At 54.2% G+C, this 26,513-nt stretch overlaps 1 protein-coding gene across 3 annotated transcripts in view; it reads left to right on the forward strand.

Annotated features, from left to right (window-relative positions):
• The window catches only part of OGDH (oxoglutarate dehydrogenase), a 70,406-nt gene that overhangs the window by 24,914 nt on the left and 18,979 nt on the right, over positions 1–26,513 (forward strand). The window contains exons 3-11 of one of the 3 annotated variants that reach the window (XM_027573215.1): positions 330–521; positions 1,836–1,926; positions 7,779–7,823; positions 16,791–16,906; positions 21,345–21,499; positions 21,620–21,766; positions 21,925–22,015; positions 22,326–22,505; positions 25,133–25,261. In XM_027573215.1, coding sequence (XP_027429016.1) covers positions 330–521; positions 1,836–1,926; positions 7,779–7,823; positions 16,791–16,906; positions 21,345–21,499; positions 21,620–21,766; positions 21,925–22,015; positions 22,326–22,505; positions 25,133–25,261 — 1,146 coding nt within the window. Of the gene's footprint in view, positions 1–329; positions 522–1,835; positions 1,927–2,044; positions 2,148–7,778; positions 7,824–16,790; positions 16,907–21,344; positions 21,500–21,619; positions 21,767–21,924; positions 22,016–22,325; positions 22,506–25,132; positions 25,262–26,513 lie in introns of all 3 variants that reach the window. The other 2 variants (XM_027573214.1, XM_027573216.1) reach the window with 2 other exon arrangements.

Genomic DNA, 26,513 nt, shown 5'->3' on the forward strand with positions numbered 1-26,513 from the left:
GAAGCAGTTGGTGTGTCACTGGAGTGCCGCAGAGCTGCACAACCTTGGGCCTTCGGGGTTTTGATGGAAGGGCAGCCTTATATCATCTGCGTCTTAGGGGTGGGGGGTAAGAGGGGGCATCCCGGGGGAATAATGGAAGCAGGGCCCCACCCTTCTGGGGTGGAATCGGGCTGTCCAGCGTAGGAGCAAGTCGGCCCCACCAGCCTGCTGGTGGGTGAATATAACCAGGACGTGACTTGCCTGCCAAGAACACTGTTCTTTGGGGCTAAAAATGAGTCCTACATCCTAGGTGAGCCATGGGGTAATGCGAATTCCTTCTTTGTCTTTAGTCATGGGACATTTTTTTCCGCAACACCAATGCTGGAGCGCCGCCGGGCACCGCCTACCAAAGCCCGCTCCCCCTGAGCCCGGGCGCCCTGTCTGCCATGGCGCGAGCACAGCCCCTGGTGGACGCCCAGCCCAACGTGGACAAGCTGGTGGAGGACCACCTGGCAGTGCAGTCTCTCATCAGAGCCTACCAGGTAAGGCCCACCCACCGGCCGGCGGTACATCAGTAATGGAGGGCGCCCCAAGTGACTTGTCTTGGAACCAGGCACCTCTCCCTGCCCGGGAGCCTGGGGAGGCAAACACGAAATATGCCAGGGGCAGAAGAGCCGGGACAGACAGTCTGACCCTGCTTGAGCACGTCCTTGCTGCCTGTAGCACCTGCCCTGTAAATAGCTCCTATTTCTTTCCACAAGTTGACAAGAAAAACTGGTGGGCAGGGAAAAGCAGTCCTTGCCGGTCTGTCAGGGGGACTGCTGATAACCAGGAGGGAGCAGTGACCGGAAGGGGTGTGCCCCCTTCTCAGTCGCCAGCACCCACGTACGACAAGAGGAAACGAACCCGTAGAGTTTGGGACAAGCAGAGCCCATGGGTGCATGAGAGGTGGGTGAGGGGCAGGGCGGCCTCCAAGAGCCTTCCAGTTAGCAGTCCATGCCATCAGAGGCTGTTGGGCAGGACACGTGGGGCTCCCCCGACCTTTCTCCACCTGGCAGGGAAGAGCCCAGAATTCAGACCGGAACACCTGTTCTGAGAGTAGCTCTGAGGACAGGAGAAGAAGTCAGGCCTGGGGGGAGTCCTTTCCAGGGTCCCTAGGCACCTGGGCTCCCCTGCTGCTGCCTCTTCCATGGACCACATGGAGTTCTTGTCTCTCCTGGGTACGTTTCCAGGAGACGCCACGGGTCGGGACAGCAGGTCCTGGTGAGTGGACAGACGCTCCGAGCCATGTGGCCGGCATGGCCGTGTGCTCTGGAGCATTGTTCAGTGGGCATTTCTGGAGGAAGGAGGTGCATTTGGTGTGTTCTGACTGTTGCCTGCCTCGTGTAGCCTCAGTAGCTTCACACAGTCGCAGGTCCCCCTTGGCAGCCACACCCTCTCAAACTGCTAGCAAACAGTCGTGGGTCAGGTAGCCAAGACTTGAAGTTGGGAGGGATTGTCTTCCTCCTTTGGCTTCTTAGGCAGTTCAGATCAGAGACCGAAGCCCTAGCGCCCTTCGGCGGGGCCTGGGCTCTGCTCCTTGGGGCACTAACATGCTGAGGTGCACGGCCCCATGCAGGCACAACCACGTCCCACTTCATTTACCAGGGGAACTGCAAGGGTCCCCAGAACTGCCAAGTTTACTGTGACCCGAGTTTATCTCTTTTTATAAGCACAAGACACTTTCACGATAAAATATTTGAAGGCTTTTTTTTTTAACTAATTTTGTTACTTTGGGTTCAAGTTTGACCGAGTGTAACTTTCCCCCCCACAGCCCGCGGGTCTTGCTTAACGACTGCTTGTGTTATTGCTTCCAGGTCAGGGGTCACCACATTGCAAAACTTGATCCTCTCGGAATTAGTTGTGTAAATTTTGATGATGCTCCGGTAACTGTTTCTTCAAACGTGGGTGAGAATTAATCTGTAAATGCTAATTTTAATGTAATTTTACTTTTTTTTACCCCTTCCCTCTTTTTTTTCTCCTGTCCTTTTGTGTGTGTCCCCCTCCCTCGCTGGCCCGTCCGTAGATACGAGGGCACCATGTAGCGCAGCTGGACCCCCTGGGGATTTTGGACGCCGATCTGGACTCGTCCGTGCCCGCTGACATTATCTCCTCCACAGACAAACTTGGTGAGGGTCTGGGAGCGGCCAGCGCTGCGCTGCTTAGCTGCTCTGCGTCACAGCTGTGGCGGCCAGGACGTCCTCAGACGGAGGGGAGAGGCTCTTAAGTTTCCTTCGTTCTGATCACTTGAAATTTAGCATGTTTGGGGCAAGTTACTTTTATCCCAGCTTTTCAGCCAGACTCCATGAGCTCAATTGTCTGAGTCTCAAAATTGGAGAGTAAAATTTGGGGCAGACAAGGTTTGTGGCACCGAGGAAAAGATGACCTCCCGGGCAGGGGGGTCACCTGACATGCCAGACGCCGGCTCTGCTGGCTTGGTTTCCAAGTCCTGGTTCAGCATAGCCTCCGCCCGACGACGCGGCCTCACTGCGTGCTGGGCTCCTTGGCACACGGCACGGCCTGCCTTTAACGGGCGGGTTCCAGAGCGCGCTGTGCACTGGGTGTTGATTCCTAAACGCTGGTGATCACAGTGAGGAAGGAAACTTTGGAAGGCACCCCGGCGCGCGGGGAGGTGCGTGGCGCTCAGGCAGTTGCTGTCACGCGTCCCTGCTCCCTCCTCTGCCACCAGGAAGCACACACAGGGGCGCGGCTGGGCTCACCCTGCAGTTGCTTTCTCAAGTTAATCTGCTCTCAGTCACCGTGCCGCTAACCTGTGCTGAGATGACTGATCCGGAAATGGCCAGATGCCCACCGGACGCACTGTGCATGCTAATAAAACTCACAATTGCCTCCCTGCCCTAATACTGCTCTCCGGGAGGGGATGGAACTCACCTCCTCGAGCAGTGGTCTCTAACCCTCTGTGATGCCCCAGCACTCTGTAGGCACCCCTGGGCTGTGGCGTGGGTGGTCAGCCTCGAGCCAGGTAAGGCGAGGTTTCTGACGGCATCGGCTCCAAGGTCCGTGTTAGCTAGCAGTCTGTCACCACTGTCTTCACTGGAGAAAGACCCCCCACTGCTGGGGGGGTCCAGGGCTGCTTCCCCTCTCCTCCTCCCACGCAGCCCCAGCGGCACCCCGCCCCACACAGCCTGTGCTCACCTGTCCTGAAGCCCCTCGGTGGCTCCCCCAGGTGTTGAAGTCCTGGGGCCTCTCTCCAGAGAGGGGTGAGGGCCTCTGACACCGTGAGGCATTCCAACAGGAAAGGGGGCACAGGAGGTAGGGGGCACCCTCTCCCGCCCCAAACTGCATCACCCTGTGGCTCATTCATGGTCGTCAGTTTCTTGGTATTAAAATGGGTGTTTTTTGGTGGTTCTCCGCTCTTCATTCAAACTTCGGGGGGTGGGGAGATGTAAAGCTGTGCTCGGTCCCACGTGAGACTGGTAAGGCAGGACAGAGCCGCAGCCTGCAGGCACCAGCAAAGGTTGCTTAGAGGTCCCCCGACAGTCCCAGCCCGGCTGGTCCGTGCAGGGACACTCCAGTGTCCCTGTCCCAGCGCTGGTCGAGGGCAGATGCAGAGGTGGGGGCAGGGCCTCTGTCATTCTTCCCAGTTTGCTCCCGGCCACCGTGGCCTCACCCTACATTCCCCCCCTAGAGTAGTGCCCCGAAAGTTTGTGATGCACGAGGAGAGCCACACAGATGTGGCCCCAGAGCCCCCCGGGCTCTTTTGAGGAAGAGATGCTGCCTCCCCTGGCCAGGAGCCCTTCAGAACCACCAGGACCAAGTCGGGGAGCAATCCCCTGCTTTGTAGAGGAAAGTGCATTTTCATCTTGAGAATTTGAAATAGTTGTGATGAATTCTTTCTCTGGGTGCAAAAAGCAGAAATAGTGAATCTGCAGGAAAGTTAGTTTGGAATTGTATCACCTTTGGTGCGTGCAGGTCTTCTGGAAAACAGCCGGTCCAGCCCAACTGCTGCTCATGGACCTGGACACTTCTGGGTACTTCCATGCCCCTCGCTTCCTCTGGGCCACGGGCCTGGCCTCAGAGTTAGCTCCCCGGGCGGGAGCCCTGGCTCAGCCAGGACCAGCCGTGTGTCTGCACCTCCTCATCTGTAAGGCAGCTTCAGAATTAAATAAACTCCTTAGAACAGTGCCTGGAGCTTCCTAAGCTCCACGAAGCTGTGAGCTAGTGCAATTGTTTACAATCTTTCGAGCTAGGTCGCTGCTAGGCTCTCTGGTAATGAGGTAAACTCAAGAAACCGAGGGACAGAGCACGCAGCCTGGGGTCACACCAGAGCTGATCGTGGTGAGGGAGCCCTGGAGCTGGGGCCGGAGCAGGGTGGCCTGCGTGTTCTGTGTGGGGCCTGCGTCCTTCTTGTGCCTCCTCTGAGCTGACCTCTCCTTTCTCCCTGTGGATGCAGGCAGTTTCTCCATCCCCTTGTGGGGAACCCAGGTTCGGGAGATGCTCGCTCCCCACACGTCTGAGAGCACGCTGTAGTGCTGGGGAAGCAGGTGGGTGGAGGGGCAGCGGTGGTCAGGCGTGAGCCCAGGGGGCAGCAGGCTATCTCCGAGGGCCACTGATGCTGGTCTGCCGCACGAGCAGGGCTATGTCCGCTCCTAGTTTTTTAAATAAAGTAGATTGTGTGAAATAATTTCCATTAAGCTCTTGACCTTTGACTGGTTTGGAAGGTTGGGAATTGTGGGCCTAGGGTCCCTACCCTGATGTCACATGCATTCTCCTGGTCCCCAAAGTGACGGGTGGAGAGAATTCACGGGCAGGCTCTTACCTGTCACAGGAGACTCGGCGGGCGTGCAGGGCTCCTGGGTGGTCAGGATGCTGGGGTTACCAGCAGATGTGGCACACACACAGAACATACTGCCTTCCACCAGTGCAGCAGAAACATTGTTGAGGAGTGATGATGGTAATTAAGATTTTAAATTTAAACGAACGTCAGTACAGTTTCTCAACTGGTCCATAATTGGGTGGATGATTATTAGCAACAGGGTACCTTTCCCCAGGATGTGTTTTGTCAGGAGCCGGGTTCCAGGTAGGCCCCAGGAATGCATCCTCATCTGTACCCGGTTGCCCCGTCAAACCCACGCCCGTGGACGAGGGTCGGGAGCACTGACATGAGACGCCCAGGTGCATGTTCCACCTTGAATCCCTCAGGAGGTCCGGACAGGATCAGGTTTCCTAGCGAGGCCTTTCTGGTTGGCCCTAAATTAGGGTTAGGGTGTGACTATCAATGGAAAGGTCCAGATAGGGAGTCCTGCAGGGTCAGGGTCATTGCTGTCTTCACTACAAACAAACTGGGTGTAGCCACACCTCTGTCCTGTGTGGGCATGCAGCGCTGGCTTTGTTCGGGTGGGGAGGGAGCTGAGCCACCCTCGGCTGGTCTGGGATGCGCAGAAAGGTCCCACTGACCTGCCTTCTGTGTCTTGCTTTCACGTGCAGTGTGTGAATTAGACTCCAGCTTTGATGTGCCGGCGCCTCTGGGTCTGTGTAGATGTGTACCGTGATTGCTCACGGGGACAGAGGTGACAGACATTTACTGCGATGTGAGGTTGAAACGTAATTACAGGGGAACTTGAAACCCATTCTGTAGATCACAGGGAGGAAACCATGACGCTTCTCTTGTTTGCCGTTGGTGTTTGCACACCGCCCGTCTCAGGAAATGAGCTTGAGCTGAGGTCTTGCGGGCTTAACTCCAGACCAGCACAGGAGAGCCAGCGCAGCCATAAAGCGAGCTCTTTGGTTCCCTGTGCGCCCAAGAGCAAGGTCTGCACCGTGGCCGAGCAAGTGTGCAATAGCCACACTGTGTCAGAGCAAAGACAGCGTGCACACCATCCCACCAACTGCCCTCTGAGCTATCAGGGGTCAGCACATCACAGCACCGTGCAGGTAGGATAAGAGTGAAAAGTTTGGAATATGGTGAGAATTACCAAAATGCAACGCAGAGACAGGAAGTGAGCAAATACTGTTGGGGAAATGGGGCCCGTGGGTGTACTAGGTACAGGGCTGCCACAAAGTTGTAAATTCCTAAAATTTATAAAAGAAAGAAAGAAAAACACAAAAAACTCAGTATCTGTGAAGTGTGATCAAACAAGGTGTGCCTGTAGTTAAAAAGCCAAATCAGAAGTCCAAAATGGCAACACTTTGACCGTGTCAGTGGGCTAGCTCATTCCGGCGGGGCCAGGACTGGGGTCTCGCTGCCAGCCTGCTGACCTTCTAGAGCACTCGTGCCCACCACGGCCACTTTTGCTCCCCTGACATCTGGGGAGGGTAACTAAAACAGAGTTGATCTTTAGTCAGCTTTCGTAGTTTCGGAGCAGCACAGAGCAGTTCACTTGACACCTGTGGGCTGCCGTGTGCGGCCATGAGTGAAGAGCTGGGGGTCGGGCTCACACCGAGCCAAGGTCGCAGGGGCCATGCCGTGCAAAGGTGTCCTCCCGGACGCCCAGGCAGGCCGGGGGGCACTGTGGCCGAATCCCAGCCGCTCCGTGTCTCCAGCAGGGTCATGTGCTCATCAGGGAGTAACGTGTGGGTTGCAGGGACCCCCGTGTGCTCTCTGCAGATGACACAACACCGGCTGTTCGTGTCTTCTGTTAAATCTGCCAGGAAGTACAGATAAGAATGCCAGCATCCACAGAACCAGTACCCGGAATGAACAGATGTCAGCATTTGAAGACATTCCACATGTCACCTATAGAGTTTCTAAAGATAGGGCACGCTTGCAGTTCGCTGTTGGGGTGGGGCATGGTCCTCTGTCTCAATTCTGAGGATTGCAGGAGAAAAAGGAAGATTCTTTCTTCTTGCCCATAAGCAAGGCGTCCACACTTCTGTGAGGAACTTGGATGATCTGTTGTCTTAAGAGCCACTGGCTCTATGGTCTTTGCTGGGTGCTGCTGTCCCCACGGGCAAGGAGTAGGGCTTGCCCACCCCAAGCAGGGGGCCCTGCCTCCTCTGACTCAGAGTTTTTGCTCTCCACCTCCAAGGCAGCGTCCGCTGGCCTTCCTCTGCACTGCCGGGCAGGGAGCAGCTGCGGTGACCGTGAGCACGCCCCCACCACTCAGCTGCCTGCCCTTGTGTGCCCTGCCGCCACAACCCTCCCAGAACCCGGTCCCCGGGGGACCAGGGTCAGGAGAAGGAAGGTGCTTTTTGTCTCCAGATGAACACCTTGGCTTTCACCAGCGGCCCTGAAGGCTTGCCGCAGGAGGACCGTGGGCAGTCCTGGGGCGGTTCTGTGCAGCTGAGCTCCCTCCCGGTTCTGCCGTGTCGCTGAGCGGGGACCAAGGACCCACCTCTGTCCTTAGAACCCGTCAGACTCTGGAGGGTTAGGGTCTAGCCCGTTATCTGCTGCCCCACTTGTGAGGACCGTCTGCTAGAAATTAGGCCTTTTCATTTTCTGTTCCCTGGTTTTGTCACCCCAAAGCTAGGTTGGGTGGGTTTGATTTCCCAGGAGAGCGCTGTGTCAGCCTCTTCTTCAGGACGAGGAAGCGAGGAGGTCTTTCCTGAGTCAGGAAGTGGCCTTTCCCTCCTTTGGGCTCACCTCATTCCAGCCGTTTCTGAGCAGTTCCCACAGGTACCCCAGTAGTGGCCGCTCCCCGAGCCCCACCCTGTCCCCCTTCGGTGTCTGTCTGTGTGACGGTGTCTGTGACCCCCGTGACCGCGGTGACGGTGCAGGGTTGGGATGGCCGGGTCCTGAACTAACTCTCGCTGTCTTTTTCCTTCTGCGCTCACCCACGCCACCTCACTCTGCCTCTCAGACCTTGCAGTGTTCAAGGAACGACTCCGAATGCTAACAGTAGGAGGTAGGAAAATAATGCGCCTTTCACCTTTCTGGAGCTGAGGACCTCATTTGAACAGGATGTGCAACTTTTCCTAGCATGCAATTTGGGAAAAGTTGACTGTTAATTGTACTGAAGTGCGTTGTCCCGTCATTCAGCTGTCACCCAGCAGGGATCGCCACTTCTGTGTCATATCTGTTTCTGTCCATTCTCACCCACCCACCCCCACCACCCCCCCCCACCCACCCCCCCCGTGTGTCTTGCCTCCTCCGCTTCGCTGAGCTTGTTTTCTAGCGCAGGCTGCCTGGAGCTCCTGCCGAGCCGGCAGGGGGCGGAGGCCACACGGCATTCTGCATGTCGGCACACCCTTTCCTCCACCTCTGCACTGTGTCTTTGACTGGGCTCTGGATTCTTTCAGATTCTGCTTCCTGGGCATTTGGGATGAGACTTCTCTGTTGATCTTCCCATGTTTGAAGGATAATTGAAGTATTGATAAAAACTTACTCCATGAAGTAAGGAATCCTCAGTGACCCATGGTTCTGGGCAAAGCACCTTTGAAGAATCCAGAGTGAGGTGCTGGGGGCCATCTGCCTGTTGTCACTCCCCCGGTGGCCAGTCTTCCCTCCATGCTAGGTGGCCCTGAGAAGTTCTCGTTTTCCTCCATCTGATCGTAGCTGTGAGACCTCGGTTTTGATTACACTTTTTCTTTTTGCGATCATCATACATTAATACACAGTTGTAAGAATTCACAGGGAGCCTCGTGCCTCACAGCCAGTCCCACGGTGGTAATGTCTTGTACACCATAGCACACCCCACCAGGGTGCTGGCCACACGTCACCTCGTCACCTCGGGGGGGCCTTCCTTAGCCACCCCCGCTTCTCCTCCATCCCACTCCCGTTTAACCCCAGCAGCCACTACCCTGGGCTCCATTTCTGTAATTCGTCAGTGCAAGAATGTTATGCAAATGCAATCACAGTGTGTAACATTTTGGAATTGCCAGTTTTCAATCAACCTGATTTTTCTGGGATTTGAGCCAGGTGGCTTTGTAATACTGGCTTTTCCCTTCTTGCTGAGCAGAACTCCTTGCCATGGGTGTACCACACTTGCTTCCACTATTCATTCACTCGGATGACCTTTGCATTGTTCCCATTCTTTGGCTAATCAGGTCTTTTGCCGGGCAAAATCTTAAATTCTGATAAAGTCTAGCTTGTCAGTGTTCTCTTTTATAAATTGTGCTTTTGTTGCCAAACCTCAGAACCCAGATTTTCTCCTACGTATTTTTTTTTCTTTAGGATGTATTTATTTATTTTAAAGAGAGAGTGTGAGTGGGGAGAGGGGCAGAGGGAGAGAGAGAATCTTAAGTAGGCTTCACACCAAGCAAGTAGCCTGACGCCGGGCTTGATCTCCCAACCCAGAGATCATGACCTGAAGTGAAATCAAGAGTTGGCCTCTTAACCTTCTGAGCCGCCCAGGCACCCCTCCTATCTATTTTTCTAATGGTTTTCTAGTTTTGCATTTTATATTTAAATCTACAATCCATTTTGAGTTAATTTCTGTATAAAACCTGAAGTTCAGGTCAAGGGGTTTTTTTTTGTTTTTTGCCTATGGATGTCCGGTTTCCCCAACACCTGGAAACTTTGTCTTCCCTCTGTTTAATTGCTTTTGCATTTTTGTCAAAAATCAGTTGGATTGACTTGCGCCGATCTGTTCCTGGATTCTCGATCCTTTCCTATAGTCTGTGTGTCTGTTCCCCAACCACTGTCACTCTCTGGGTTACCGTAGCTACTGAGCTTTATTTTCCTGCTTCAGAACTGTTTTGGCCTTTTCCTTTCCAGATGAATTTGAGAGAAGGCCTGTTTGTGTTTACAAAACAACTTGCTGAAATTTTGGTAACAATGGTGCTAAACCTACAGATCCGTTTAAGAGAATTGGCGTGTTTACTCCATTGCCTCCCAATCCATGAACATAGTACACCTCTCCATTTATTTAGATCTTTTTTGATCTATTTCATCAGCTTTTCGTAGTTTTCAGTGTACAAGTCCTGTGTGTGTTTTGTTAGATTTATACCCAAGGTTCTTTTTCTTTTTAATTTTAGTGTCTACATATCATTACTAATATATAGAAATACAGTTGATTTTTGTGTTTATATTATATTCTGTGGCCTTGCTGAGCTCACTTATTCTAGGACTTTTTTTTTTTTTTTGGTAGATTCCTTAGGATTTTCTGTGTAGATAATCATATCATCTGACAAGAGGAACAATTATTTCTTTCTTTTTAACCTGTGTGCCTTTCATTTCCTTTTCATGCCTAATTGCCTTGGCTAGAACTTTTAGCACTATGTTAAGAGTCCTGAGAATGTACATCTTTACCTTGTTTCTGATCTTAGGGGGAAAGTTCTGTCTTTCATCACCAAGTATAATATTAGCTATAGATTTTTTGTAGATCTTATCAAGTTGAAGAAGTTCCCTTCTCTTCCTATTTTTTTGCTAGTTTTTATTTTGAAGAAGTGTAAAAATCTTCTCCATCTATTGATACAGTCGGGTGATTTTTCTTCTTTAACTTCATAGTATGGCAGATTACACTGATTTTCAGATATTGAGCCAACCTTGTATCACTGGAATAAACTTCACTTGGTTGTGGTGCCAAATTCTTTTTAAATATTGCTGCACCTATGTATTTCTTGCATCTATATTAATCAGGGATATTGGTTTGTAATTTTTTTTCATTTAAAATGAGTTGTTGTTTTTCCTTTTCTGCTTAATATTTGAAAGAGATTTTAGAGCTGGTGTTAATTCTTTAAGCATTTGGTATAATTGTGCAACAAAACCATGTGGGTTTGGAGATTTCTTTTTCAGAAGCTTTTTATTTCAGAATTCAATGTCCTTAATAGTTGTAGAGCTATTGGGGTGCCTGGGTGACTCAGATGGTTAAGCATCTGCTTTCAACTCAGGTCATGATCCCAGGGTCCTGGGATCAAGACCCACATTGGGCTCTTGGCTCAGCGGGGAGCCTGCTTCTTGCTTTCCTTCCACCTCTCTCCCTGCTCATGTTCTCTCTCTCTCTATGTCTCTCTCTTAAATGAGTAAAATAAAATAAAATAAATCTTTAAAAAAAATATTGCAGAACTATTGCAAATTATCTGTTTCATACTGGGGGAGTAGTGGCAGTTCGTATTTGTTCTAGGAATGGTATGTTTCATCGGAGTTGTCAAGTGTACATATATAGAGTTGTTCATAGTATTCCCTTAGTATCTTGTTGATATGTGTGGTCTGTGTTGCTATCTTGTTTTGTTTCTGATATTGGTAATTTGTGTCTTTGTTAGTGTTTTCTTTTGTTTTTTAAGATTTTATTTATTTGAAAGAGAGAGAGCGTGTGTGCACAGAGGGAGAGTGAGAGGGAGAAGAAGACTCCCAGCTGAGTGGAGAGCCCGATGCAGGGCTCAAACCCAGGACCCCAGGATCATGACCCGAGCCGAAGGCAGACGCTTAACTGATTGAGCCACCCAGGCGCCCCTTTTCCTTTGTTCGTCTTGTTAGAGGTTTGTCAGTGTTACTGATCTTTTCAGAGAACCAGCTCCTTGTTTCGTTGACTTTTCTCTGTTGTTTTGCTGTTTTCAATGCAATTGATTTAAATAGATTTCTGTTCTTATCTTTATTATTTCCTTATTTCTCCTTTTTGTGTGGGTTTTTCCCCCTCCTTTTCTAGGTTCTTGTGGTGGGAGTTTAGATTACTGAGTTGAGCTTTTTCCTTTTTTTTTTTTTTTAAAGATTTTATTTATTTATTTAGAGAGAGCGAGGGAGAGAGAGAGTGCACAGGGTGAGGGGCAGAGGGAGAGGGAGAATGCCAAGCAGACTCCATGCTAAGCATGGAGCCTGATGCAGAGCCGATCTCACGACCCTGAGAGCATGACCTGAGCTAAAATCAAGAGTAAGACGCTTAACTGACGGAGCCACACTCAGACACCCTGAGACTTTTCCTCTTTTGTAATGTGTGTGTTTAGTGCCGTAAATTTCTCTCTGGGAAACTGCTTTAGCTGTCCCACAAATTTTGGTATGTCATATTTTCATTTTCATTCAGTTCCATGTATTGATACCCTTTAATACTTCCTCTGTCATCCATGGATTATTTAGGAGTGTGTTGTTTCATTTCTAATAATTTGGAGACTTTCCTTTTATCTGTTACTGATTTCTAGTCTGATTCCATTGTGGTTAGAGAATGCATTCTGTATGATTTCAGTTCTGCTAAATTTGTTGACCATTTTTTATGGTCCAGTGAACTGTCTGTCTTGGCATATGTTCCATGGGCACTTGGGAAGTACGTGTATTCTGCTGTTGTCGGGCGAAGTGTTCTGTAAATGCCCATTAGATCCTGTTGGTTGGTGGTTGTTGAGTCCTTCTATATCTTTGGCAATTTTCTATTTTCCTTTTAAATGAATTATTGAGAGAGAAGAGTTGAAGTCTCCAACTATACCTGTGGGTTTCTCTGTTTCTCCTTTCTTTCTTTTTTTTTCTTAAGGTTTTATTTATTTATTTGACACAGAGAGAGAGCCAAAGAGCACAGGCAGAGGGAAGAGCAGAAGGAAAGGGAGAAGCAGGCTCCCCACTGAGCAGGGAGCCTGATGCGGGGCTCGATCCCAGGACCCTGGGATCATGACCTGAGCCGAAGGCAGACGCTTAACCATCTGAGCCACCCAGCCACCTCTTTTTCTCCTTTCTCTCCTCAGTTTTTGGTTCACATTATTTGTAGGTCCATTATTGAGTGCATGCACAGTTGGGATTCCTCTGTCTTCTAGATGGATTGACCTATGATCGCGTAATGCCCCTTTCTGTGTCTAGTAATTTTCTTTGCTCTGATGTCTACTTTATCTGATAATAATGGAGTGAGCTCTGCTTTTGATTGTGTTTACAAGTTATATCTTTTTCTATCCTTGTACTTCTAATCTGTCTGTGTCATATTTGAAGTGGGTTTCTTGTAGACAGGCATATCGTCAGGTCTTTTTTTATTTTTTAATCCACTTTGCCAATCTCTGTCTTCTAGTTGGCATATTTAGATCATTTATATTTAATGTAATTATTGATATGCTGGGGCTTAAGTCTAACATCTTGTCCTTTATTTTGTGTTTGTTTTCTTTTTCATTTCTCTGTCCTCTTTTTCCTGACTTCAGATGGGTTTTTAAGCCTGTATTTTAGAATTCCAATTTTATTTGTGTATGGTATTTTTATTCATATCTTTGTGTTTTTAGCAATTGTTTTCAGGCTTTTTAGTGGTCGTCTGGGTATGGTATTATATATACACAGCTTATCACAATCTACTGGTGTCATTGTTTTATGAGTTCAAATGAAGTGTAGAAAGTGTACTTTCCTCTATATCCGTTTACCTTTTTCATTTAAAATAAAATTGTTTTAAATATTTTCTCTACATGTTTAGAACCACATCAGACAGTGTCATAAGTTTGGCCTCGACCATCAGCCCTAAGTTAGAAGACCCAGGAGGAGAAGGGAAGTCTGGTTTATTAACCTGTACTTTTTTTATTTTATTTTATTTTAGATTTTATTTATTTATTTGACAGAGACAGAGATAGCAAGAGCAGGAACACAAGCAGCGGGAGAGGGAGAGCAGGCTTCCCTCCGAGCAGGGAGCCCAATGTGGGACTCGATCCCAGGACCCGGGGATCATGACCTGAGCCGAAGGCAGATGCTTAACGACTGAGCCACCCAGGCGCCCAACCTGTACTTTTTTTTAAAAAATTTTCTTTATTTGACAGAGAGACACAGCGAGAGAGGGAACATAAGCAGGGGGAGGAGCAGAGGGAGAAGCAGGCTTCCTGCTGAACAGGGAGCCCAATGTGGGGCTTGATCCCAGGACCCTGGGATCATGACCCGAGGTGAAGGCAGACGCTTAACAACCGAGCCACCCAGGCGCCCCTAACCCGTACTTTTTATTCCATATTCTGTCTTCCTTCCTAAAGTCTAAGATCCCTTCTGATGTCACTTCCTTTCTCTGCAGAGAATTTTCTCTAGCCATTCCTGTAGGTGATAGACTGTCTTCATTCCCTGCAACTGAGAATGCTCCATTTCCCCTTCGTTCCTAAAGGGTGCCATCCCTGGACACGGGGCTCTGAAAAGTATGTGCCCCTGTTCTGGCCCCCCCCCCCCCCCCAATGAGAAACCCTCTGCCTTCAAGTGTTTTTTTTCCCTCCTTTTATTCTGGCTGCTTTCAGGATTTTTTTTCTTTGTCTTTAATTTTGAGAAGTGTAATTATGCTGTATTTTGGCGTGGTTATATTTGGGTTTCTCCTGTGGGCTCACGCTGCTTCTTAGATCTGTGGGTTGAAGTCTCTGGCCATATTTGGGGCATTTCAGCCATTATTTTCCAGGTCCCTTTTCTCATCTTCCCTCACCCTCCTCCCCTTCTGGGATTCATGGGCACAAACAAGAAGGCTTTTGTTTTATGTTACCTGTCCCCGAGGGTTTCTTCATTTCTCTCTGTTGTTCAGATTGGTTCATCTCTTTTGTTCTGTCTTCATGGTCCCTGGTTCTCTGCCCTCCAGCCCACCTGCCCAACTTTAATTCAGGTGATTGCATTTTGCAGTTTCAGACTTTGCCGTTTAGTCCTTTTCTGCATCTTCAGTTTTTGTAGATACTTGGCTTCCCACCGTCCCTGTCACATTCTGAGTGCTCACTAAAGTCGTCTGAGGATGGCTCCTGGAGAGCCCCAAGCGGGTAGTTCCAGTGTCCGTCTAGGAGCTAGTGTCTATTGGTTATCTTTCCGCATTCAGTCTAAGGGATTCCTGGTTCTTGTTGTGAGGGATTCTTTTCTTGAAACCAGAATGTTTGGGTATTACCAGACTTGGAATTGTACTCCGATCTCTGTTACAGCAGGGCCCGTTGAACACTGCCGTGGCAGGGAGGGGCCCTGGTGTCCACGGACTCTGCCGACGCCAGGATGGGGAAGTGGGCTGGTGCATCCTGGAGGGAGCAAAGTCTGGGCTCCCTCCCTGTTGGTCCTTCCGTGAAACCCTGGGATGGAGCTGGACTTTGACATGCCTCGAAGCCTGCAGGGGTGTGGCTGGGCTGCAGTGTGTGCTACATGTTTGGGTAGAATAGAGCGGTCATTGTCTGAGTTCTCAGCCCTGCTCAGCTGCCCCTCTCCTGACCCTTTAGAGAGAGCAGCTTTCATTGGGGCTTTTTTGGTCTGCATCTGGAGGAGTTCTCAGGTTGTTCTTTGCCCCAAGTTTGGGATGTGGGAGCCCAGAAGGAAATCTGGGGTCCTCACTGGCTGGTCAGCTGCCTTCTCCACCTTCTGGCTTTGGCTTATGTTTCTTTTACCTATGATGTCTGGGCTCTGTATTGCAGCTAGTGGGGAATGGATAGGAGTACGTCTGCTCCACTTTCCTGGAAGCACGTGTCCGAGAGTCAGTTTCTTGTGTGACTGAAGAACATAGCAGCAGGGCTGGCCGTTTGGAGGCTCAGCAGGACAGCCCGGGAGTGGTCAGCACAGGGTGACAGAGCCAAGGAGCTGCCCTCGCCCTGAGGCAGGGTCCTGCCAAGCTGAGGTTCCCTGGATCAGAGCGTTCCCGGAGCCAAGGAGCTGCCCTCGCCCCGAGGCAGGGTCCTGCCAAGCTGAGGTTCCCTGGATCAGAGCGTTCCCGACGGGGTGTATACGCCTGTTCTCAGCATCTAGGAAGAATGGCCCCCACCTGATTCTGGCTGTCCTCCGTAAATACCACGAGCCGGGCGGTGAGCGCCCGGAGCCTCAGCAGACCTCTGCGGTGGCCCGTCCCCATTCTGGGTAGAATAGCAGCAGAAAAGGGGCACGTGCGTTTCTCCAAGCCACCGCGGCCGTCACTGCCCCCATGTGAAAAAGCGTTTGTTTCAAGAAAGCACAAAGGGTTTGGAAAACGTAGAATTTGCTTTTAAGACTTAAACAGTGTGTGCTGAGGTGCTAAATGCATACAGGCTGTGGTCCCCATGGCAGCTTGGATGGGCACAGCTGGGCATTCCTGGCCCCCACGCGCCCAGGGAGTCAGCACTGGGCTGGGGCCTGCACGTGGGCGCTTCTTCAGCCCTCCCAGTGGTTCTGCCTGCAACGGCCGGAGGCCCGCTCCCGGCCCTCCTGTGCCGTCACTGCTCAGTCAGGCTGACACGAGGACAGAGTGTGACCTTGCACAGCCGGGTGTCCCGGGCCGCGGTGCGCTGGCGTCCTGCACATTGGTGTGCCCTGGTGCATCCGCCTCGCCCAGCCGGCATGAGTTCTCAGGGTCAGGGTCAGCGGGAGCCCAGTCTTCTGTGCCACCCAACAGTCCTCCAGCCTCTTCCCCACGATGGTCGCCATGATGGGAAACAAGCCCGTCGTGCCGGACAGAGAGCCCTTCCTTCGCGTGGTGTGTCAGTTCAAAATACGCTGTCAGAGGTGCCTGGTGTAGCGGGTGCTGCGGGACATGCTGGTGACGAGTCAGTAGATCTGTGTTAGTGGGGGTCGGGGAAGCCTGCCGAGTGCCCTGTACAGGACGGGTGCAGACAGGTGGTCAGAGCAGGGGGCAGCCGTCACCCCTGCCTCTGTCCCCCCAGCTCCTGTCCCCTCCTCACACGGGGCCCTTCCACACCAGGTCCTCAGTCTCTGCTTGAACCCCCTCCTTAACTACTTCTCATTTGCTTTCCGATTAACTTACCCAGTGCCTTTTCAAGTCAAAATTTGTGTCCCTGGGGCCTTGAAAGACATTTATCTCTAGATTATGAATAATTAGTGCACTGGACTAATACGCGCATAATGTGAATTTTATTCTTGTTGAAGCTGTGATGGTAGTAATATTCTCAGCTTCTGTTTGTTGCTACAGTTTGTGTTTCTGGCTGTAAGATATTACTTATTTTCACGTATATCAGAGATTTTTATGATTTTTTCTCTTCTCTTTTCTCTCCTCCGGGGAGTCCCTTCCCCTTTCCATAAACTGTGGCCTCCGTGTGGCTGTGCCCGTCTCTCCTCACCCTTGCAGGGTTCTATGGCCTGGACGAGTCCGACCTGGACAAGGTCTTTCACCTGCCCACCACGACGTTCATCGGGGGGCAGGAGTCGGCTCTTCCTCTACGGGAGATCATCCGGCGGCTGGAGGTAAGGGCACGCGGTGGCGTCCACGGAAATCTCGTGCACTTGCCTGAAACCTGTGTTGGCAGGAGGCCTCCTGACGTGCTTATTTCTCTTGGTCCTCCGTTGTTTTAAAGTGGAAGAAAGAGGGGAGCTTTTTTGCTCTTTTATAGATAAAAATTCATGCTTTTCATTTTTACCATCAACCATAGAGGAGAAAAAGCGTGTCTGTGCGTTTTGGTCTCCATGGGAGCTTATTTCAGGTGTGGAGGTTCCCCAGAACCCACTCCAGCCACCGGGGACCAGGCCTTGGGCCGCGGCTGGAGCAGGGCTCCCCAGCCCAGACAGAAGTCTGTCTGCTCGCCCGTCCTTTGCTGTTTTCCTCTTTTCCTTCTCCTTTCTGGACCTGGTTTGCATGGAGCCTGCTGGGCGTGCCGCGCGTACACGTGGCGGCTACATGGGGGGCTCCGCTGCCACCTGCCTGTGTCGAGCCCCTCGTCCGTACAGCGTGGGGGGGTCTCTGCCGACGCTGCCCAGTAGAACAGACGGAGGAAACAAGTGCTATGGATGGGGCTCCCCAGAAGGCATCGTGCCGTTACCTGGGGTGCTGCCAGGCCACACGCTCTGGATCGTGGGGGGCACCTGGCGTCCTTGGCAAGCCCTAGCTGCCTGACGCCCAGTAGTGGGGCTCTTCAAGCCGGGCACCGGCACTGCTGCTCACACCCCCATCCATGACTCAGGTGTGATGAAGGGGGACCCACTCCAGCCAGTGGGGTCTGATCAGAATGCTCCCATTGCTGGTGCCACACGTGGCTGTGGCAGCCTAGAAAGGTCTGAGTGTCTGTTGGTGACATTGTCTTTAACTTGCAACAAGCGTCCTGAGGTGTCAGCATTTCAGCTTGGCCTTCATCACTTCCCCACAGGCTCTTGGGAAATTGTGGACACTTGGTGACCTGGTACCAACATGAGGGTGTGGACACGGGGAGGGGTGTGGGCATCAGGCAGGGTTGGAGAGGGGTGGGCATCAAGGATGGGGTGAGGAGGGATGTGAGCATCAAGAAGGGGTGGGGAGGGGGCAGGATTAGCCAGTGGACCGACCCAGGACCTGGGTCGTCCTTTTTCTCCATTTGCACTGGCCTGACCACTGAGTGCAGTGTCTAGACCCGCTCTGTCCCAATGTGGCCGGCAGCCCCATGGTGCTGCGGAGTTCTGGAAGCGTACAGAATATCTGCGTGACTTAAGTATTGAAGTGAGAATGTGTTGATGCATTGACCAAATAGAGTCTGAGAGTTGATTCATCTCTGTTGGAAAAATTTAAATTTCCCCTGTGGTCATGTTCTGTTTCTCTGGGACATTTCTGACGTAGGGGTTCCCTTAGTCTGGACCCCAGAAACGGCACCCCTTATAGACCAGTCCTCCTCCACATGAGCCTGTCTGAACCTGTGCCCCGCCCGTGGGTGTCCCGGGCATCTGGGGCTGGTCTGTTTGTCTGGAAAGCAGAGGTTGGAGCAGTCTGCATGAGAGCTGGCGCAGCGCACCCGCCCCTCCTTCCCTTCTCCTACACGGTCTCCAGTGGGGAGCTTACCCCTCCTCCCAAGCCAGAAATCTTGCAGGCATGCCAGCCCCTCCTCTGGGGGCACCTTCAGCACCTTCCCTCCCGCAGAGCGGAGTGCTTGGCCTCCTCAGCCTTGAGTCCCCCGTGGCCCTGAGCCCGGCGTTTGGAGGGCCAGAGCCCAGCGGCTCTCACTTTCAGCCCAGGAGTCAGGCTCTGGTTGTGGGACCTTGGCCGTAGCTCCCCGTGACCCCAGGGTGCCCACATCCCAACCTGTGTGCTGTGTGCACGGCTTCCAGGTCTTTGGGCAAAGTTGCTGACCATGGTGTGTACGTTCACACATATGTGAGCACCAGGTTGCCGGTGTGAGCCGCCAGGAGCACAGGCCGGCCCGGGACACCGGTGGCCTCTGAGAAGCTAGAGTAGGTGCGGCTTCAGAGTGCCCTCACGCTGGCTCTCGCAGCCAAGAACCAGACCCTGGAAAGGCACAGCCTTTTCTCCTGGGGATTGAGCCAAGACCAGGAAAAACAACACGCGATCCAGGGCCCGGTAACCACGAGTCCCAGTTAATAGCTAAACTCACGCCTGTGGTGGTGGAGACACCCTAGTTTCTGGACTCTCCACTTCGTCGTTTCCTTCTAGATTTTAAGTTGTTCAAGTCAGGGAAATAGTGCCCCTGGGGTGCAAGGAGCCTTGTTCTCCTCCGTCGCCACTTCTGGGTACACCTCCTCTCCCTCCCTCCCTCCCCTGCCCCCTCCCTCCCTCCCTCCCCCTGCCCTCTCACTTCCCCCCCTCCCTCCCTCCCTCCCCTGCCCCCCTCCCTCCCCTGCCCTCTCCCTCCCCCTCCCTCCCTCCCCTGCCCCCTCCCTCCCTCCCTCTGCCCTCTCACTTCCCCTCCTCCCCCTCCCCCTGCCCCCTCCCTTCCCCTCTCCCCCTCCCTCCCCCTCCCTCCCTCCCTCCCCCTGCCCTCTCACTTCCCCCCCCTCCCTCCCCCTGCCTCTCACTTCCCCCCTCCCTCCTCCCTCCCTGCCCCCTCCTCCCTCCCATGCCCTCTCCTCCCCCTCCCTCCCTCCCCTGCCCCCTCCCTCTCCCTCTGCCCTCTCACTTCCCCCCTCCCTCCCTCCCCTGCCCTCCCTCCCTCCCCCTGCCCTCTCACTTCCCCTCCCTCCCCTCCCCCCTGCCCCCTCCCTTCCCCTCTCCCCCTCCCTCCCCCTCCCTCCCTCCCTCCCTCCCCCTGCCCCCTCACTTCCCCTCCCCTCCCTCCCTTCCCCTGCCCCCTCCCCTTCCCCTCCCCCTGCCCCCTCCCTTCCCCTCTCCCCCCCCTCCCTCCCCCCTCCCTCCCTCCCTCCCTCCCCCTGCCCTCTCACTTCCCCTCCCTCCCCCTCCCCCTGCCCCCTCCCTTCCCCTCCCTCCCCCCCCCATTCCCATCCCTTCTCTCCCCCTGCCTCTCCTCCTGTCCTCCCTCGGTCCCTTCTCCTCCCCACTCCCTTCCACCTCCCTCTGCTCTCCCCTGCGTCTCATTCCCCTCCATCCTGGCCTTGCAGCTCAGATTCAGGCCCCAGGAAAACCTTTTTTAAGCTGATGGAGGAGGGTTCCTGTTAACAAGACACTCCAGTTGGGCCGAGTGGTTCTGTGGCTCAGTGGATCTGGGACCGTGAAGCTCAGGCAGAAGCAGGGGCTGTTGCTGACTCTGAAGCCAGGAAGTCAGCGAGGACAGCCCAGCAGGCCCATCCCCCAGGCTTCTTGCTCCCGGTTTGTCACCTGAGATGTTGTCATAGAAGAACCCAGGCCCTTCCCAGCTCCGCTTCCTCTTGGTCCTTTGGCGAGATCCTCCTCTCCTGGCCAGGATGATGGCGCGTGTAGTGCCTGGTGGTTACTGTGAGCTCAGGCAGACTTTCCTCTGTTTGTAATCGTGGAGCTACGTGCAGAGATGCCCACCCCTGCTCTGAAGGGCACACCCCCGCACTGCACCTTGCCAGCCGATTCCATGTCTGTCATGAAAACCAACGGAGCACAGACGGACCCTCTGAGCAGAGCCTGGCAGTCTGAGTGCTTGGACAGTGTGGCTGCTGGAGATGGTTTTGGGGTTTATAAAACCTCCCTATGCCATATCAGGGTGCTTCCTTCTTTAACTCTGGTGCTGATTTGGGGTTTGCTGTCACCCTGGACGGCTGGTGGGTGGAGGCAGAAGAGGGGCCCAGGTCACCTGCCTCAGGAAGGCATGGGCCCCTGCAAAGGCCCCCACCCTGCGGCCGAGCACTCGTGTGGCCTTCCTGTCCTCTCCCACTCCAGCTTCCTTTCCACTGAGCCTGTGCTTCCCACAGGACACACGGCCTCCTTCCCAGCTGTAACGGGAGTGCCAGGGATGGCATACACCTGCTCTGTTCAGGGCCTTCTGTTTTGTAATGTGTGCAGTCACACTTCTGTAGGACCCAGCCTTCCCAAGAGGGCTCACTTACTAAAAGCAGAATTTAAAATCCAAACACCTGCAAATCTTAAGTGGCCACCGAGCTCTGTCACCCACCAGCAGCACAGTCCCTTTCTCGTGGCGCTGGCCACGGTCTAACCTTGAGGTCAGGGAATCTGGCTTCCCAGAATCATCCATCCCCTGGCTGGGGCCTCCATTTTCCTGCCACAAAGGAAAGCGCCTTGGCCTCACGGTTCGGTTCTCGCTGTCCCCTCCCTGCTCGCTGGGCTGTGTGACCCACGGAAGCGTCTTGTGGGCCTGCTGGGAGTGAGGAGGCTGCAGGCCCAGGCCTGGCACCAACCCCATCTCCTCCCCGGGTCCCAGCTGGCTCCGCAGGCTTTGAAAGGGAAGCCCCCGTTCCCGCCAGCTTTCTGGCTGGATAGGCAGTCGATCCCCTGGGGTGAGCAACCCTTGACGGGGGTGTGTGTGTGTGTGTGTGTGTACAGATGGCCTACTGTCAGCACATCGGGGTGGAGTTCATGTTCATCAACGACCTAGAGCAGTGCCAGTGGATCCGGCAGAAGTTCGAGACGCCCGGGGTCATGCAGTTCACCAGTGAGGAGAAGCGGACCCTGCTGGCCAGGCTCGTGCGGTCCACCAGGTGCGGGCTGTGCGGGGAGGGGGCAGGGCTGGGCATCGTGCTGTGCCATCTCTCCACGGGAGTGTGGGATGCCACGGCCCTGGAAGTGGCACTGGCCCACGTGACGTGGTCCCTGGCCAGGTTTGAGGATTTCCTGCAGCGAAAGTGGTCGTCTGAGAAGCGCTTCGGTCTGGAAGGATGTGAGGTGCTGATCCCTGCGCTCAAGACCATCATCGACAAGTCCAGTGAGAACGGGGTGGACTACGTGATCATGGGGATGCCCCACAGGTACGCGCCCGCCGTCCTGGTGACCGTCCCCGCAGACCCCACCACCACCGTGTGGGGCCCCAGCCAAGGCTGAGGGCAGAGCGCTCCCCACGGGCCTGTTTTCCACCTGCCCTCCTCGCACTGCCGTGGCCTCGGGCTCACCCCCCTCTGTGTCCCAGGGGGCGGCTCAACGTGCTTGCCAACGTAATCAGGAAGGAGCTGGAACAGATTTTCTGTCAGTTCGATTCCAAGCTGGAAGCCGCTGATGAGGTGAGGCACCTGGTTTCTTCTCGAGAAACCCACCCAAGACCCTCAGCTCCACTTGTCGCTCAGGACAGCTGTGCCCTCAGCAGGCCGGGGGCCTCCACACCGTCACACAGGTGGTGGGCACCGGCTCACAGGCCTCCCACTGGGGGCAAGGCCCTTCTCCCGTAGCCATGGATGGGAGCCATCTGGGGGAAAACCTTCCCACACCTGCAGGAATGGGGGTTCTGGGAATAGAAATAGCACAGAGCAGAGGCGTCATGAAGCCTGAGCATCTCCCGCCCTCCAAGGATAAAGCCCCATGTTTGTGTGTCAGGGTTCTGGGGACGTGAAATACCACCTGGGGATGTACCACCGGCGGATCAACCGCGTGACCGACAGGAACATAACCCTGTCACTGGTGGCGAACCCTTCCCACCTTGAGGCCGCCGACCCCGTGGTGATGGGCAAGACGAAGGCGGAGCAGTTCTACTGTGGGGACACAGAAGGGAAGAAGGTAAGGTCGTGGGGGCCGGCCAGGGCAGCCTTGAGGCCACAGTGTCCGGGACGGGCTCCGAGCCCCAGTCATGTCTTCCACCTCGGGATTCAAACAAAGTATTCTGAACAGACTTGGGCAGAGTCCTAGATAGTGACCCAGTCGCACCTCCAGAGGTGCTCCCTCCCAGGTCGTGAGTTCCAGAGCCGGGCAGGGGGTGGGGCACTCCCGTCATCACACCTGGAGTGAAGCCAGGCTTGCAAATAAGAACCTTCTCTGGAGGTGAAAGACGCGGGTGAGGTGCAGGTAGATTGGGGTGCTGGGGGCAGAGCGGGGTGCACTGGCCTGGGGGTGCCCTTAGAGGAGGCAGACTCTCTAGAGGTGGAGCCAGGCGTTAGCTTATTTGAAGTTCCATAATTCTAACTACCATGGGTCTGCTAGTTCTGCGCTCGGAGAGTGACCCGGGAAACTGCCGTCAGCGGCAATGGGTCAGCGGTGATGGGTCTGGGCCAGGCATGGCATCGGGGCTGGAAGTGGTTCCTGCACTGACGGGCACCCCCGCCCTCGCAGAGAAAGGGCCTGGCCCACGGGGAGCGGGGAGCATGTCAGAATGTAAAGGTCATGCTCCAGGTGGACGGGGGCCTCCCGGGCGGGCCCTGGGAGCAGCAATGACACGGTGGCTGCAGGGGGTGGTGGTGGTCACCAGGACCTCTAGCACTCCCGTCGTCTTCGGCTAGGACACAACATGTGGAGCCAGGTTGGGGAACGAGATTGCAGGAAAGTCTGTGCGATGTCCTCATTTGTAAGTGAGACAAAAAGCCTCTCGAGCAGTGCTCGCTCGGAGTGCTGGACACGTCCTGGAAAGCAACAAGTCACTAGGTGAAAGCCGAAGGACGTTGAGCATGCTCCAGGTGATGGCAGCCATCAGTCCCACCATGAGACAGGAGGCCAGGACAGGCTGGTTAGCCCCATGTGCTCACCAGGCACTCATTTTCAGGAGGGCTCTTTCCTGGTGCACAAAGCCCACCCCTGGAGCACCCACCTCTGTGTAGGAGCCACTCCGACCCTCGCCCGCCCCCAGCCGTGGATCCAGACCCCACAGTCCTTCATGCCTGTTCTCCCTGCTGCTTGTCCAGAACCCCCAGCAATTAGCTGATTTCTGTTAAACTGAAAACTCAAGAGAGCTGGAGTCTGTTATGTGACCTTCCACATTTCAGAAAACTTATGTACTCTCTGTACACGGACCAGGGTTATTCTGTGACCTGGGAGAAGACGGGGCCTGACCCGGTTGGGCCCTGGGGTGTTTGTGGGGAAGCAGCCCCCGGTGCAGGAGGGCGGCCCGCTCACTGGGGTGCCATCAGACACAAGGAGCGGCAGGCCCCATGGTGTCAGCACCAAGCACCGCACTGAGGGAGCCTCGGCGAGGGCCCCAGTGTGGCTTCCCCAGGAGGTCCAGACGGGAGGCTGCCCAAAGTGCCCGACAGCGGGAGGCCGAGCGTGTGCAGAGAAGGCTCTGGCAAGACTCCCCGTGGCCTTCCTACCTGCTCCTCCGAGGAGGCCCCTGCATAAACCTGTCCCAGTGAGCATCCCTGCGGCCAGAGGCAGGACACGCAGGGTTCCATTTTGTCCCCGGAAAGGACACGGTAGACCCTCCCCTCCTGGCAGGGGACACACAAGGGCTTCCGGGAGCAGGGGCAGCGGGAGCAGTGTCTCGCAGTGCGGGAGGTGTCCGTGGATGCAGAGGGAGGATGGCGCTTAACAGAGTTGGGTTGCGCACGACAGCATCGCGTTCTCCCGTGGACACAGACACTGAGCATCACCTGTGTGCGCAGGCTGGTCTCCCTGGCCATCCCTGCAAGCAGGCTCCTGGAGAAGTGTCTCCTTCCAGGCTGTGCGGGGGCCACCGTCCAGATGACACGGGGTCCCCACGCTGAATGTGGGACGGGGACGATGGGAGCCGCACAGTGTGATAGAAGTCAGTTACGGCTGACTGAATAGAATAGGAACCGTGAGCACACATGAATGCAAATAAAAGGCAAGAAGGGGAGGCTCTTGCAGAACACCTGCAGATTCCTTTAGGAGGGACACCTAGCAGCACCCAGGAGAGGCTACTGCTGCTGCTGCCGGGCGGGGGCTAGTAAGGAGCAGACAGAGGTTCTCATGACCGAGGGGGAATAGTGAGTGGGAGGGAGACACTGTCCAGGAGCACAGGGAGGCCTGCTGGCGTGGGGCAGGCCAGCTGGGGCGCCTCCCGGTGTGCAGTGCGCCATTTGTGGGTGTGGTCACGAAGGCCTGTCCGGGCCGTGGAGACAGGAGAGGCAGTGGGCTGCCCCCCCCCCCCAGGGCAGACCCTGGCCAGCGTTGCCCTCCTACCAGGAGGGTCCCACAGGCCGTGTCCAGCATGGTGTCTGTAGGCTCTGCAGCAGACGGTGGCCGAGTGGCAGGTGTGCCAATGGCGCAAGGCAGGGCCCAGGCGGGGCCTGGGGGTCATATGTTCTCCTGCCACTTTGTTTTTGTTTCTAAGTTTGAAATGATCTCAAAATGCATTATTTTTGGAAAAGCAGATTGTGACTCAGTCTCTGGTGTGGCCTTGTGGCCGTGGTGGGTGGGGCTGTGTTGCATTTGGGGTCTCCTTTGCACGTCTGCAGGTCATGTCTATCCTTCTGCACGGAGACGCCGCCTTTGCCGGCCAGGGCATCGTGTATGAGACCTTCCACCTGAGCGACCTGCCCTCCTACACGACTCACGGCACCGTCCACGTGGTCGTCAACAACCAGGTAACCGGGGCCCCGGGACCACAGAGGCCACAGACTTCCTCCTGAGGGCTCTGTGCTCACAGCCGTCTAACGTAGAGTGACACGTCTCAGTTATTTAGGACAGTTCTCTCGTTATAAAGATATGTCTTTTATGAAAGATGTGGACAACGCAGGAAACGTTTTTTAAAAAAGGAGAGATTTTGATGATGGTATTTAAGACAGTGACGTTACCTTGGAATATTTTCTTCCAGCCCCACAAGCATATAGATGGCTGTTCTTATTGAAGAAACTGAGGTTTTGTACACGGTGTTCTACCCATTTCTTACTCATCTCATTATTTCATGTCCTTATATACTCTTAAAATATTAATTTTAAAGATTGTAATTTTTTTTCTTAGAGCACGCGTGTGTGTACAAGCAGGGGGCGGGGGAGCAGAGGGAGAAGCAGACTCCCCATTGAGCGGGGAGCCCGACGCGGGACTCGATCCCCGGACCCTGAGATCATGACCTGAGCCAGAGGCAGACGCCTCACTGAGCCACCCAGGCGCCCCTTAAGATACTAATTTTAATGGAAATATCTGTCATAGGTTGCTTCATAAAACATGTCGCCACGTTGTGAGACTTCTGGGATTCTCATTTCTCACTGTTCTAAGTAATGCTGTGATGAACATTCTTGTGAGGGGATATTTCGGCCCAGTTCTGACGTATCCCTGCCATGTCTTACTCCCGTTGCCTGTCGCCAGCCTGTGTGAACTGTCCTGTGACAGAGACTCTGGGGCCTCTGTGTGCAGGGGCTGCTCTAGATTACAGCAGAGAGACAGCGTGTTCCCCGCTGCCTCGGAGCTTGCGGTTCGGTGCGGCCTGGGGGCCTGCGGGTGCCATAAGCAGCACGAGTTTCCCCGAGGGTTTGATCTCTAAATGCAGATTGTTGGTCCAGTAGGCAAATGACGGGGACCATTGGACCCAGGCAGGGAAGGGGTCCCTGTGTCCAAGGAAGGGGATGAGGGCATCTGCACTGAGTTTGGTCAGCGCACGGCCATCGGCCAGCTTCTGTCGGGCCCCACATGCATGAGGAGGCCACTGGAAGGAGAGGAGCAGTGGAGAGACGGGATAGCTTCATCTGCACAGGTAATTTGTTCTATGGTGGTGGGGGTGGTGCTTAGAGGAAGCAGGGACAGTTGCAGCTGCCCCCGCGGGGCGCAGGGAGGGAGCAGGAAGAGCGTAAACATCGAAGTCGACGCGGCGGCCATTCTGCCGGAGAGCTCGAAACGTGA

The sequence above is a fragment of the Zalophus californianus genome, chromosome 12, assembly GCF_009762305.2.
Source record: "Zalophus californianus isolate mZalCal1 chromosome 12, mZalCal1.pri.v2, whole genome shotgun sequence".
Taxonomy (NCBI): Eukaryota; Metazoa; Chordata; class Mammalia; order Carnivora; family Otariidae; genus Zalophus; species Zalophus californianus.